Source organism: Onychomys torridus, chromosome 6, assembly GCF_903995425.1.
Source record: "Onychomys torridus chromosome 6, mOncTor1.1, whole genome shotgun sequence".
NCBI lineage: Eukaryota > Metazoa > Chordata > Mammalia > Rodentia > Cricetidae > Onychomys > Onychomys torridus.
In genome coordinates, this window is record NC_050448.1 from 364,543 (window position 1) to 379,461 (window position 14,919).

Here is a 14,919-nt window from a genome sequence, read left to right on the forward strand (position 1 = left end):
TAGCAGCTTTATTTATTAGAGGGCAAAGCTAGAAATAGCCCAGATGTCATCCAACAAGTACATAAATATAACCATAAATAAAATGTCATAGAACAAAGGAACAAACTACTTGGATTCATCTCAAGAAAACCATGCTGAGTGAAAACCAGCATGATTCCATTTGGAGTGATAAAACCATAGAGGACATATGTGTGGCTGCCAAGGACAGAGGAGAGCTGTGGCTGAAAAGGGCATCAAGAGGGGCCCTGTTCTGTTCTTCACTGTGGTAGTGGTCACAACAAAGTACACATGTAATAAAATGAAATAGAAACACATCCATACAGACATACAAGGCAGTGCATAAGTAAAATTGATGAAATTGGAATAATATTGGTGGACTGAATCAATGTTAATTCCTTATTTTAGTATTATACTACAGTTATATAGGATGTTGCCACTGAGGGAGATGGGTGAGGGATATAGAGAATCTCTTTATTTCTTACAGTAGCATGCGAATCCACATTTCACTCAAAATAAAAACAATGCAGAATAAACTACAAAAATATAACAGTTTAACCAGGGTCAATGTAATTAAAATGCCAAATACAATAAAATACTGTTGGTCATTTTGATTCTAAATTCTATAAAGACAGAGATTTTGGATCTTTTTGCTTATCACTATCATCCCCCCAAATGTCTTAAATACTGGAAAACTATTTCCTAAATGAATGCAAGAATTTCAAGATATTCCACAGCAGAAAAGCTGAAAGACCATGAGGAAGAGTAAACTAAACACTCATAGTTGTTATTATGCAATTAAAGTCAACATAAAGATCATCAGTCCACTGTATATTATAAAGACACCACATACCTGCATACATTGCAATTATAATTAAGACATAAACATTAAACATATAGGAATAAAAACTGAAACAAGACATTATATTAGAGGATTGGTGCTATAGATGTTTATCCGTCATTTTTTCTTACATTATTTTTGTAACTCAAAAATATCAATACAAAGGGGCAGAAATAGAAATTATCCTAAGACCTTTCTAAGCATTCTTTATGTATTCTTTTTACTATCAACAGAAAAATGTACATGTAGATGATAAAACATATTAATAATAGAACTCTACACATCTACCATTCAATTTAAGAGCATGAATGTTGCCAACTGTGTTCTGTATTCTCTGTGAGGGTACACACATCCAATCTCATTGCCCCTCTGACATGGGTGACTATTAAGTTATAATTACAAATGAAATTCACAATTATTTTACTATATATGTATCCCCAGACAATATAAGCAGTTGTTCTTATTTTGAACTTTAGAAAACTACTTGTTTGTCTATTGCACTAGTTGTTTGTTTGTTGGCAGACCTAGGGTTGGAACCCAGAACCTTATGCTTTTTGGGAAAGCATTCTACCCCTGAGCTACATCCTTAGCCCTTCTACTCCCTATTTATGGCACAGAGATGGCTCATTGGTTAAGGGTACTAACTGCTCTTCTAGAGGACCCAGGATCCAAATCCCACCACCCACATGCATCTCACAATTGTCTGTCACTCCAAGATCTGACAGTGTTACACAGACATACCTACAGGCAAAACACCAATGAACATAAAATAAAAGTAAATAAGTTTAAAAACATTTTTTTTTATGTCTGACCTCCAGGCAACTTTATTTATTAACATATAATAAAATCACATTTAAGCACAAATAAAATATCACCAGAACTATCTTGTAATGTCTTTCAAATTTATACACTTAAACCTCTTTAGTGAATTTCTTTTCTAAAATTCTTAACAAGGAAAACTATAACTATCTAATCTTTAACTATAAAAAAAAGAAAAACAATTCTTAAAATGAATATTGGCTACATACATAAAGCACCAAAAAATCCCACGAAGGCCTGACTAGCGTTTCTCTTGTCCAAGTCTGACCACTCTGAGTTAGGAAACAAGAGTCAAGAGCTGCTGGCTTGTCATAGGCACTAGCTGGTGGCCTCTGGTCATGAAAGGTGGTTTCTGTTTATTGTCAGGAACACACTCCTCCCCCCCCCATGCAAAACACACAAACAAACAAACAAACAAAAAACCATTCCTAGCTTGTGAGCTGAGTGGAAGGCTGAGGGCACCTAGGCATCAGGAAACAGTGAAGACAGAAGGCAATAAGGTTGCCTTGGTGAATCAGTGGTGCACATTATGCTAGCAAACCTGAAATCTCAGTAACTATGGCTATTGATTCCATCATATGACTACAACAAATCATTATTTATCCTAAAATAGTTAATTAAAATTAGAATTCTAATTAATTAAATTAGTTAATTAATTAATTTTAGATTAGTGCTATCTAGTGATTCTGTGGTTTCTCAGAGTTAATTTTTGAGACAGGGTCTCATGTAGCCCAGGGTGGCCCTGAACTTTCTTTGTAATCAAGAATCACCTTAAAATTCTGTTCTTCCTGTCACTACCTCCTAAGAGCTATGGTTACAGGTGTGTGGCACCACATCTGACTTCAGGCAATACTTTTAATTGAGCACTCTGGAGATATCAGCTTTCTCCAAACACATAGTTTGACATTTCACAGTCAGGTAGAAGCATGAATAAGAGAGATCTATATATAGTGTTGTCAGTAGCACCCACATTTTTGTTTGTTTGTTTTGTAGAAATATTAAGATCACTATTCAAAGCAGAATGTGCATATAGGTACATTTGTACTACAAAACACTAAAGATGCAATGAAGACTGCTGAATTTCCACTACCAAAAACATTTATAATCATCATCATCATCATCACCATCCAGTATTTTGTCCAGTACTTTCTATCAGTCTCTAGGCATCTTAATTTACTCTGGCAGGTTAAGACATGTAGCACAAATCTTAAAAGTTCTTATTAATAAAATCAAACCTGAAGCCAGGTATTGGGGTGAATGCTAGAAGATCAGAGAAGCAGAACAAGCCACAGCTACCTCACCTCTCCAGTTCCTCAGCTGATCCTGTTTTCCTAAGACTGGAAGTGTCTCAGCCCTCATCCAGAATGAATCTCAGCTGAACTGCTGCTGCTCGAAAGCCTGAATGCTTAACCAGCCAAATGCTTCTAGTTTCTGGTCTTCACACCATATATATCTTTCTGTTTTCTACCATCACTTCCTGGGATTGAAGGTGTGAGTCACCTTGCTTGGCTGTATCCTTGAACAGGTGGATTTCTGCCTCTGGTATGCTAGGATTAAAGGCGTGTGCTACCACTGCCTATCCTCATGTTTAATATTGTGGCCGTCCTGTTCTCTGGCCCCAGATAAGTTTATTAGCCTGCCCAATATTTCGGGGAACACAATACCACTACAAAGACACTTTAAATCTTAGTTATCTCAGAACTGACAAATATGATTAGCAGTGATCACCAGCAGCTGTGATCTAGTAAGCTGGAGTATGCCATCATGGGTGAGGCAGGGAGCAGGAAAAAATGTAACAAGGCACATGTTGCTCCAGTTTTGCAAACAAACAAACACCCAATTCTGCATCATCCTTCCACCAGGCTGCCCAAAGCTGCTGACCTTACAACCCCATAGCACTTGAATAGGGTTATGAGCTTGGTAACCATGAGCACATAATAAGAAGACATTTGTTCTATTGGTTTTACAAAACAGTGAGTGTTGCCTTTGAAATTTGTCCATGTGCCCAATGTTGTCTAGTTTCTGGAACTGCATTTTGTTGGAAGATTGCTTCCCCACTGTCACAATAGGAAGGTATGAAACACTTCCAGTTTAAACATGAATCTCAGTATCTCTGCCATAAGAGTATTCCTACCGTTGTGCTCCAGTAGCATAGATCTTACCCAAATGCTTGATAGAAATGCAGAATGTTGAATATGAAAGTTGAGGAACATTGGTCTGCAGTTTTTTGGACAATGACTCCTTTTTAAGTTCTACTATATCAATGGGTATAACACTTAAAAGATTTCATTTCTATAGAAAACAGCTAAAGTTTTATGGTATAGGTATAATACATATAATCAATGAGAGGTCCGACTCTCAAATGATTCCTAATTCACTAAGAAGGCAGAGGGGAATATACTAAGCAAATAAAGTTAAGAAAATTTTCAACTATTCTCAATCAGGTACTGAAATGACACAAAACTTATTTTCCAAAGCCGGCTTTTACATTATTTCTGGAAGACACTATGACTGCTGCACACAGCAGCAAGCCAAGGATTACCAAATCACAGCCAATACTGCTCTGGGAAGAGTGGAGATGTGAGGTTTACCTCTTGAGGTATGAGGTTTACTAGGCATCAATGGATTAACCCTACATGGCTTAGGTAAATCTGGGCACTTGGCCCAGGCATTCCCGAATTTCACTGGCCTCAACACATTTAAACCAAGAACAACAACTAATTTAACAACCCATAGCTCTTTCTACTTAAAAAAAAAAAAAGAAAGATCCTTAATGACAAAGTTATATAAGACACTGATGTTAGCAAGAATTACACATTCCCAGTCTGTGGCAGGGCCTCCTGGTCCAGGGTCTCATTAGCATGCTGATCCTGATAGAATCATGATTGCATGATTCTGTCAAGCAGCCACAAGCTCTCAAATACTGTAAGCTTTAGAGAGGCCAAAATCAAAACCTGTGCTATTTAGGACTATTCTTGCTTCAACTTGGTGTTCAGCTTAGATTAGAGCTTAAAATAATTTAGAGCTTAAAATAATTTTTGAAGTATTGAGTGAATGGACCCATTATAGAAATGCAGGTGAGGGCATTAACATCCAAGAACTGCAGGAGACTACTGACAGCTGCTGATTTAGACAAATGACACTTTGGAAGTAGAGATTGTTCATATAAACTTCATTATGAAAGTATGACTGCCAAATTATCAGGCTGGTTTCTTATGTTCCCATGGACATAACACTGGATCCTTGTTAGCAATGCTTGCCAAGTACTTTGGAAGTTTACTAAGGTTTAAAAGCAGAAGTCATTTTTTTTCTTCAGTGATAGAGATTAAGGGAAGCAAGCTGCTACTGTGCTTGATCTTAGCCTTAACATAGAATTCATTCCTTGGTCTTTTCTCAGTTTTTAAAAACTTGCTCTAGTTTAGATAAAGGAAAGTCACTTCAGGCATCTACATGAATCTAGAAAAGTACTTACCTAGCATGATTGAAGCTTGGTTTGATCCCACCACTGAATAACAAACCCAGTTGTGGTGATGAATGCCACTTGGGGAGGTAGAGACAGGAGGATGAGAAGTTCAAAGTCATCCTTGGCTACACAGTGAATTTGAAGCCAGGCTGAACAATATGAGACTCTATCATAAACAAACACACACACACACACACACACACACACACACACACACACAAAACAAAAACAAAAACAAAAACAAAAAAAACCTTGTCTATTTAGTATAGGTTACTCTGGTGTATTCATAGAAATTTTGCATATGCATGTGTCAGAGAGAGAAGAGGCCTTACTAATAGCTTATCAAATACATGACAGCAGATACATACCATCAAAACTACCTTGCTCAGAAGCAAGGTGCAACAGCTGTTTATATGTTTCAATTGAGGGTTGATAGACAAAGACTCCAGAATTGAAGCAGTCAGGCCACCCTGGATCTGGTGCTGCTGACAATTCTTCTCTTTCAAAAAGATCATCAATATTTGAGAGGACCTGATTCAAGAAAGAAAAAGACAAAGAAAGGCATTACAAGAATGCTTTGCTTCCAGACACCCTTCCTAGGTTCTCCCTGTTACCCAATAGAAAAGATGGGGACAGCTGTAAGGCAGCCTTCGATTACTCCCCTTCATCACTTGACACTTTTTATGATAGTTGTTTTATCTGAACTTTACTGCCAAATCTTGACAGAATTTCTCAAGTGAGTGACAGGTCTCCATTACTATGCACATTCTTTCAGCCCTAAAAGTCACACTCACCAGAGTATCTGCATCCATGAACACACATTTGGAATACTGAATAAGTGACCAGCAGTGGAGTTTCGTCAATGTGATGCCCAACTCAGGCCTCTTCATTAAAGTTAGATGAGCAGAATCGCCACTGTCTAAGACATCTACCATGATGACTTCATCAAAGATAGTCTCTAAAACTTTTCTGTAAAAATAAATTCCAGAAAACATCACATAGAATCTTTTCAAAGCACATGACCCATTTATTTTAAGAACTTTCCTTTACTGCCCTACCATTAATCATGAGACAATCAGGTGCTCTGGCATTATATACCCCCTTAAATTTGTCTTGATTCACCTCAGAACAACTATGTTCATGTGCACATGTAGTTAATTCCATGAAGTAATGGAACTGTTTATGGTTCAACTTGTCTTAAGACATTATCACAAGAGAACTTTTCTTTCTTATTTTATCACTATATACCTAGCATGCTGTGAAAATATCTTTGAAAAAATTTAAGCAATGTTTGTTAAGAGAATATCTCTGTTCTAGCCCATGTGTTTGACAGCAACATTTTATTGCAATTGACTTGACTGACTTTTGTATATTTTAAATAAGTGATGCTGAATAATGTCCATATAATATGTGAAATGAAGCCTATAACTAATCACTTCTAGAGTAATAAACCAAGAATTTCCTGAAGTTCTCCATCTGTACTGCTTAGGTTTTTGCCGATTTGACACATGCTAGTCATCTAGGAAGAGAGAACTTCAATTGAGAAAATGCTTCCATCAAATTAGCCTATAGGCAGGCTGTGGGGGAATTTTCTTGATTGATGATTGATATGGCAGGGTCCAGACCACTGCAGGTAATGCCAACCATGGGCAAGGTGGTCCTGAGTGAGCAAGCCATGGAAGGCAAGCCAGTAAGCAGAGTTCCTCTACAGCCTCTCCTTCAGTTCCTGCCTCCAGGACCTTGAGGTCCTACCCTAATTTCCCTTCAGTTGTAAGCCAAAATAAACCCATTCCTCTCCAAGTTGTTTTTGGTCATGGTGTTTATCACAGCAAAAGAAAGCACACTAGAAGACTGTCATTGTTTTGGAACCCAATATAACTGCTCTTATTATTACTTGTCTATAATGAAAAACTCATTTTGGTCTGTGATATTTAAGAGTTTTCAGTGTTCAAAATTACCTAAATGTGTGTGTGTATACTCAGGTGTTTGAGTGAACACATATGAGAGCACGTGTATGTGTATGTGGAAGTCATTGGTCATTCTCAGGAATCATTCCTCGGTAACTATCTGCCTTGTTTTGTTTGTTTGTTTGTTTGTTTTTTAGAAATCTTCTCTCACTGACTGGGATCTGAGACTTACTGACTAGGTAAGATGGCAGGCCAGTGAACTCCAGGGATCCACCTCTCTCTGCCTCCCTGGTGATGGGATTACAGACATGTACCACCATGTCTAGATTTTTACAATGGTGCTTAGGATTGAATTTAGCTTTGCACGTCTTTAGTGGTATGTTAATGAAGTAGGCATGACACCTAGTTAGAGGAAAATGAATGATACAAGCATTTCACTAAGAACCATCTAACAGATTCACAGAAAAAAAAAATGGTGTTGCATTTTATCTCTCACGTTAGATTAAAATGCATTTTAGTGCAGAGAGTAAACTTTGGTCTTTTTTAAAAATTTTGTTTTTAATCAGAAATGGTCAGTGGTACAAGTGACTTTAGTGAATCATGACAGTGGGATTCAAGATTAGATCTGGGTGTTATGCAATTCTCACTAAATGGAAATATTAAGAGAAAGTTTTTTGGTCACCTTTCTCAAGAGCTATTTAAGATCAATGTCATTAATGTGGAAGATACACACACACACATATATATACACACACACACATACACACACACACACATACACACACACACACACACACACACACACACACGCATGCACGTATAATGTCTCATTTTCAAAAGCCCTTGGCCTATGTTTACATTTTTAAAATGTAAGGTATTCTCAATTTCTAAGAAGGCTAGGAGACTGTAAAAATAAGACCATATAATGCTGCTGGCACATCAAGATATTTTTTAAACTAATACCCAGATATCACAAAACTGAATTTCAATTATCAAAAGGAACTAACCCAATCAATAAGCAACTTATACTTCTTAGTGTATGTCCCTAACAAATCTTGTAACAGTTCCAGAAAGCCTAATAGTAAGGACTTTATTCCAGCATATGTACAGATCATTTGGTGGCAAATATCAGCTGGAAATGGAAGAAATTGTTCAGTTTTACCTGAAGGTTTCCTTGTTTACAGGAAATAACACAATTTAGTTTCATTTGGGAAAAGGAGTGCAAATGGGAAGGAGCACACATAATTTAGCAGGCTCACCTCAAAAGACTCAATTAGGGTCAGGTCTTCTCTCATTCCCAGATGAAATTAGGAAGATGGAGGCCAGAATGGCACCTCCCAAGATGAATCCTGGGACATCTCCCAAAAGCTAGGAAGGGATTTTAAATTCAGGAATCTTTAGCTTAGCATCACTTATCTGTCTCTATCTTGTATTCAGCTCCCTAGGAAGGTATGAGCTCAGTGCCCACTGATCCCAGGAATAGGGGAAAGGATATTAGTGCCCCAAGGGCAAAGATACAGATAGGCAGGTAATCCTCACCTCATGGACTCTGAGACCTGTGGGGTGGTGAGTACAACCATCCTTCTGGTAGTCCTTTGCTGTTTCAAAGATGAGCCTAGGACCAGTGCACCTTTGGCATAGGCATCATTTGTAGTCAGCGTCACAAAGGCCTGATCTTAATACAAAGAAAAAGAAGCTTATCTCAGCTGGAAAAGGCCTTTTCCCGGGTCTACTCTCAAACAGTAGTTCAGCAAAATCATCTCCTTAGAGATCAGCTTTCTGTGTTAGTGAGGCAGCAGCCCCTTTAATGGGAGAACTCAAGTAGCCATCCAGGAATAGGCCAAGACTGCAGATTAGCAGGAATGCCAGATAACCTTCCAGAGGATCACCAGCCACAAAACTCAAATCCCAGTTAGAGTCTAAACAAATTCTTAGATCAAACTGTAGGTTAACAAGGGGTGAAGCTTAGGAAACGGATAGTAATGAGACCACAAAGCACATGTCCTTTCTTCTACAAGGTCTAATGAGTGGTATTTTCATCCAAGCAAGAGCCCTATTACCTACCATCCCAGAAAGTAACTGAGCTTCTGCCTAGACTGACCTCATAGTGACCAATCACTTTTGGTGAGCTTAGAGGCCAACAAACCTGTGTCTTGCTGTCTCCTGTATCTCTCTTCTGTCTTTTATTTCTCCTCACCCCCATTCTTCTCTGGGGATCCAATCCACATGCTTCTGAACCCTTCCACATGTTAGACAAGTGTTCTACCAACAAGCTACATCTCCAGTCTTACTGTTTTGAGCTAGGGCCTAGCTATATAGACCAAGTTGACCAACAGTTGCCCTGCCTCTACTTCCCAAGTACAACAATTAAAGCTAAGAACCATGGCCAGCTCCACTTCTTTGAGAGAATGAGCCATGTCTCATTCCCCCATCCTCTCCTGCTCCCCTAAGAGAGACATAGACATACATGTCAATTTTCCAAAGCCCCAGTCAGAACAGAAGGCAAACATATATTCTTTCCCCATTGAACAATCCTCATTATACCAGCCTTTAAAATTTTTCCAGGCTTTTCCTGTGCTCATTCTGCAAACCATCTCTAAGAGGACTTTAATATTAGTTGGTGGGCATCCAAAGTTCATAGAGGTACTAATGGTCAAACTCTGGCAGTGGTCTTCTGGGGACACTGCTGCCCAAGAAGAGAGCTGGGAGATTTTGTCACTGTCACTGTGTTTCAGGTTTCCTCATTCTCCTTTACCCATTTTCCAGTGAAGAAGCTAGAAGTAGTGAAATTTCTCTGAGCAGGCAGAGTGTTGTAGGCTGACTGGGGGACCAGTGCATTCCCCCAGAAGCTGACCTGAAAACCATTTTCATTCAGACTTTCAGAAGAAACCACTACACTATTAAAATGTAGAAAGTTGTGAATTCCTAGGTCCAGTCAATTATACGCTGTAATAACAACTAAAGTATCCATCAAGCTCGGCCTGTACTTACTTTTGTTATCCTCAATACATTCTGAGACACAAACATTTCAAAACCATTTGCCCCAAAAGTACATAAACTGAGCACAGTGAATTGTGCTTTAACCCCAAAGCGGCCCAAATTTCAGAAAGTGGTGGAGAAAAGTTTAATATAAATAGGATTTAAAAGTTACAGGTGGCAGCGCTATACTTTCTCAGATAAAATTAATAAAGGGAGAGATCAGATGTTATAAACACCAGATTTAGCTAATCCTGCAAATGGAAGGGAAAGGCCAATGACAGCTAGGCGCTTTAACCTTCAGATGGCAGGTCAGTCGCTGTCATAACCCAGGAAGGACCAGCTACCTCTAAGTGCCCAGTCCTGGGGCACATTCGCCCAGAGCCTGAAACCTCGCAACAAGTGGCACCGAGGCCCGCCGGGGCGCTAGCCGGCTCTGGTCTAGCCATACCCGGCCCCAGAGGCCTAAAAATAGGCTCGGTGCAGAGGCCAAAGCAGGGCCGCAGCCTGGTGTTCCCGCGGGGCGCCCGCAGCTCCCCGTATCGGGAGCCCCAAAGTGAGGGCTCAGCGTGAGCCCACCGCGCCCCGTGTCCGCCCCACCCCGCATGGCCTTCCCAGGACTCAGGAGGCGGAAGCAGCAGCTCGGCGGCGCAGCTGGGTCCGTAGCTCGGACAGCTGCTGACTACCTCACGGCTCCGGAGCTGCTGGAGTTCCGCCCGCGCAGCGGCCCCCGCTGCGGAACCCCGTCTCGCAGGCGTACCTGTCATACTGCGGCCGGGTAGGTCAGAAGAGCTGGGCGCCGAGAAAGGACCGCGGCCGGCGAGGAGGGCCGGAGTCCGCAGCCTGCTGCTCTTATAGCAGCCGTCACGTGGCCACGCAGGCTCACGCTCAGGCCTCATCCTCCGTGGTGCGCACTGCGGGCGGGGCGGCCCTAGGGACCGGCCGGCTGCTGTGCCCAGAGGACACCTGTGGGGCAGTGAGCCGCCTCCAGTCTTTCCAGGGCCTTCGAAGGGAAGGAGATAGAGCTGTGTGGCCTGTGGCATGAAAAAGGGTTATGAACCTTCAACCGACCCAGCCCCCTTGCAAGACATGCTCGTTACAGTAATTCGTTTGAATTGCCTAAATAGAAGAGAACGTTGACTTCTACTATCTGTCCTTCACACAGCCTCTTCCGACATTGTCACAATGGTTTTGTGGCACTAACCTAAAAATAAAATAGATATTTACCAAATATTTTAGTCTTAGCACTGGTGTCAGTTAAATGTTCTGTCTAACCCTTTTATCAAATCAAGGGCATAGGGGTTACATAATACCATGTACCTGTTAATTTATGGATGGAGAAACGAGGCTCAGAAAAGTTGTTACTTTGCTATGATAATAAGCTATAAGTGGAGAGGTAGAATCTGGACCCTAGCAGTTTCAGATGAACATACTCCCTTACAAAGCCTTAGTGCCTTTGGCATATTGGTTCTGGATAACAGGTAGTAAGTTCCAGTAATGCTGTTGAGGTAATTCAGTTCTTTCAGTTAGTCTGTTTCACAAATCTTGAAAGTCAATTTGTCATTTTGGGGAGAAGTTGAGAAATAGCTTTCTAATGTAGCTACACCTTGCACAATTCCCCACCCCACCCACTTAGCCCAAGCTCGGTAGTGGTTCAGCAATGGTGATTCAGCTCTCTGAAAATCATCTCTCAAGAATGAATGGTGGCAATATCAAGTCAAAACAGAAAACAGACACTGAAGAATAAGTAAAGGTAGCTCTGTGGTCCTCAAAATAGTCCTTAACTTACAATGCTTGCTGAACTCCTGTTTTTCAACTTTATAATGGTACAGAAACTACGTTAAATTTTGACATTTCATTGACTGGTGATATGTAATACAATATCCTTCCATGATGCTGGACAGTTGCACCAGCTCTTAGGCAGAGGTGGGATCATTAAGGTAAACAAATAAATGTTACTCTTTGCTAGGCTGTGGTATTGGGTACTAGATGTTGTAGGATATTCTAGATATACACAAAGGGTCTATGAATATACACAGCCATCATAAATGTAGGGCCATGTCTACATCACTGTTCCTTGGCATGTGGGCCTAAACTTCCTCCACCAGACTCAACCAAAGCACCTTTTAAGACCTAAATCTTAGGGCTTAAGTCTGGATCTCCTAGAGTGGAACAATTTTGAAATCTACATTATATTTTTAATTGATATATATTTACATTGTTCATTTGTGAAGCACTCTTTGCCATTTCAGTAGGAATTGCAATGTGTAATGATTGGGTCACAGTAACTAGCATATCTATTACCAGAATAAGACTTTTTTTCTTTTTCTTTTAATTGGCTCAGAGAGTCTTGCATATGCCAGGCAAATGCTGTACTACTGTACTACCCCAAAGCTAAGGTGATTATTTTCATTGCTGTTTGATACAAGATCTAGTTATGTAGGTAAGGCTGGCCTCATATTCCTGACCCAAAATATGTCTCCTCCCTCAGCTTTCTGAGTGGGACTACAGGAATGCACATGAAATCAGAATCTTAAGGTCAGAGCCTGAGAACTAGCTATTGAAGTATTATCCTCTTCTTGATTAGCCTTTCTTGATTCCTTCCTAATCTTTCCATACCTACTGTGGCTTGAAGGCCAGTGGGTCAAGTAAGGAGGATCTTCTAGTACTTGCCATATACTTCCTTTTCAGGAAACAGAAATGCAGAGTAAGAGAAAACAGTTTTCCACTTACTCAAATCCTGTGTGCTTAGAAAAATTGCACTCTTTGGGAGTTGTAAAGGCTATGCTTGAACTGTACTCAAGTAGAGGAAGGGCGACAGAAGTAGGTGCTTCACAGTCTGAGTTGTTCATTTCCCAGGAGTTCAGAAGGCAAATGTAAGAGGCACAAGACAACTGGAAAGTGGAGAAGTTTCACTTAGGAACAGCTCCTCATTTTTCATGTTATTTAATGATACATTTGCATAAAGTTTACAGATTTTACTGAGACAGACTAGAAAAACAGAAAATGAAGGGGGCATTAGAAGGGAAAGAAGACTTTAACTTAGATCTTGTTTGCAAGAAACTTCAATACAGCTGATAAAACCAAATTACTTGCCAGATAATGCTTACAATTTTAGGACATCCCAAAGAAGGATGTGAAAGACAACAATGTATTTACTTCAGACCGAAGTATTTGCAACTTTGTAACTTACTATATTAGCACGCCAGTTTCACCCCTAAATCTAAATAGACCCATCATAAAACCACTCTATGGGCTAGTGAGATGGTTCAGTAGATAAAGGCACTAACTGCCAATCCTAGCAATCTGAGTTCAATGCCCAGGAACCACAAAGCAAGAGAGAACTGATGTCTGCAAGTTGTCCTTTGTTTTCCATAATCATGCTTCTGGCAAATTCCCACCCTCCCTACTTCCACAATATACTAAATAAATATATGCAATTTAAAAATTAAAGCACAGAAAAAGGCATTTGTAATTTTACTAACAAAGGAAGTTCTTTTATATAAATAAATTAGCTCTTATATCTTCACTTAATTTCTAAAATTTACTGACATTTTAAGTTTCGCTTCATCTTCAAGACTTGTTGTAAATTATGCTCTTGAAACATAACCTCAGAAAGCCACAGGATTATGGATAAAGCCACGTAAAGACAATAAAGTGCCTGTCTCCCTTAAGAAGCCCATTCTGTCACTTGGGCATGTCTGATTCTTATCCTATTAACCCGTGCTTAAGATACGTGCTAAGAAAAAAAAAATTACTGAAGGATTAATTTATTTTTATTTTATGTCTGTGAGTGTTTTGCCTGCTTGTATGTCTATGCCCATGAGAACAGAAAATGAGGGTTGGATCCCCCTGGAACTGCAGTTATAGACAGTTGTGACTGCTGTATGAGTTCTGGGAATCAAACACAGGTCTTCATAAAGAGCATCCAGTACTCTTAACCTCTGAGCCATCTCTCCATCCCCTAAAAATACCTTTTAATAACCTTCAACTCTGCTTCACACTGGCTTGTTCTGAAATTCTCTTCTGCGGTGATTCTAATAATAGGGCTTTACCTGAGTCAAAGTCACTGAAAAAAACTCCCCAGCAGCAGCACAGAACCTTGCCTACATTCAACTGCCTCTGACATTACTACTTTGAACAGAATGTGAACATTTTTAGATTGCCATTACAATCTTCTCTCAAATGATACTACAAATAAGTGATCTGTTACCTGACTCATCTCTGCTTTGAGTTTCATTGGATGAGGTAACATCCTTTTAAATTGTAACATGCATGCCAATTGACTGTAAATCCTATTAGAATATAGATTTTCATTAAGGTAACTCTCCCAGATAATTTGTAGATCAATGTTTGGACAAAATTTGAATAGTGAAATAATGAACATTTTGGATTATTAGACATTGAAGGGAGTGTGTAAATAAATTCTGAGATTTTAGCTTGTTGATTTTCTTGTGAAACAAGCTAGCAGAATTATTAACACCTTCCAACAAGGATTGAAATTATATTATACATGGGTATGATTCAGTATTAACCTATTAAAACTATGTTAAAGGAAAGTATTTAACATACTTAGCCCAGAATCCATTTTTAACTGGCTCTGGAATGCATTATGTAATTTTTTGTCTGGGTACTTACCTGCCTAATTGAGATGGCTATTCTTGGTTGTCAATTTGGCTGTATCTGGAATTAACTAAAATCCAAAAATGGAGGGCATACATCTGAGGGATTTTTGCTCAATAGGAAAATCCACTTATAATCTATTTGAGACAGGGTTTCTCTGTGTAGCCATGGCTGTCCTAAAACTCACTTTCTAGACCAAGCTGGCCTCCAACTCAAAGATCTGCCTGCTTCTGCCTCCCAAGTGCTAGGATTAAAAATGTGCTCCAACACTGCTCAGCCTTAATCTGGAACTT

General features: G+C 39.6%; 1 protein-coding gene across 2 annotated transcripts in view; it reads right to left on the reverse strand.

Annotated features, from left to right (window-relative positions):
* The window catches only part of Gyg1 (glycogenin 1), a 30,592-nt gene extending 19,591 nt beyond the window's left edge, over nt 1-11,001 (reverse strand). The window contains exons 1-4 of one of the 2 annotated variants that reach the window (XM_036191056.1): nt 10,764-11,001; nt 8,567-8,702; nt 5,915-6,089; nt 5,489-5,651 (exon numbers count right to left, since the gene is read on the reverse strand). In XM_036191056.1, coding sequence (XP_036046949.1) covers nt 5,489-5,651; nt 5,915-6,089; nt 8,567-8,702; nt 10,764-10,902 — 613 coding nt within the window. In that variant the 5' untranslated portion in view covers nt 10,903-11,001. The remainder of the gene's footprint in view (nt 1-5,488; nt 5,652-5,914; nt 6,090-8,566; nt 8,703-10,763) is intronic. The other variant, XM_036191057.1, reaches the window with a different exon arrangement.
* Between the last annotated feature and the right edge of the window lie 3,918 nt (nt 11,002-14,919).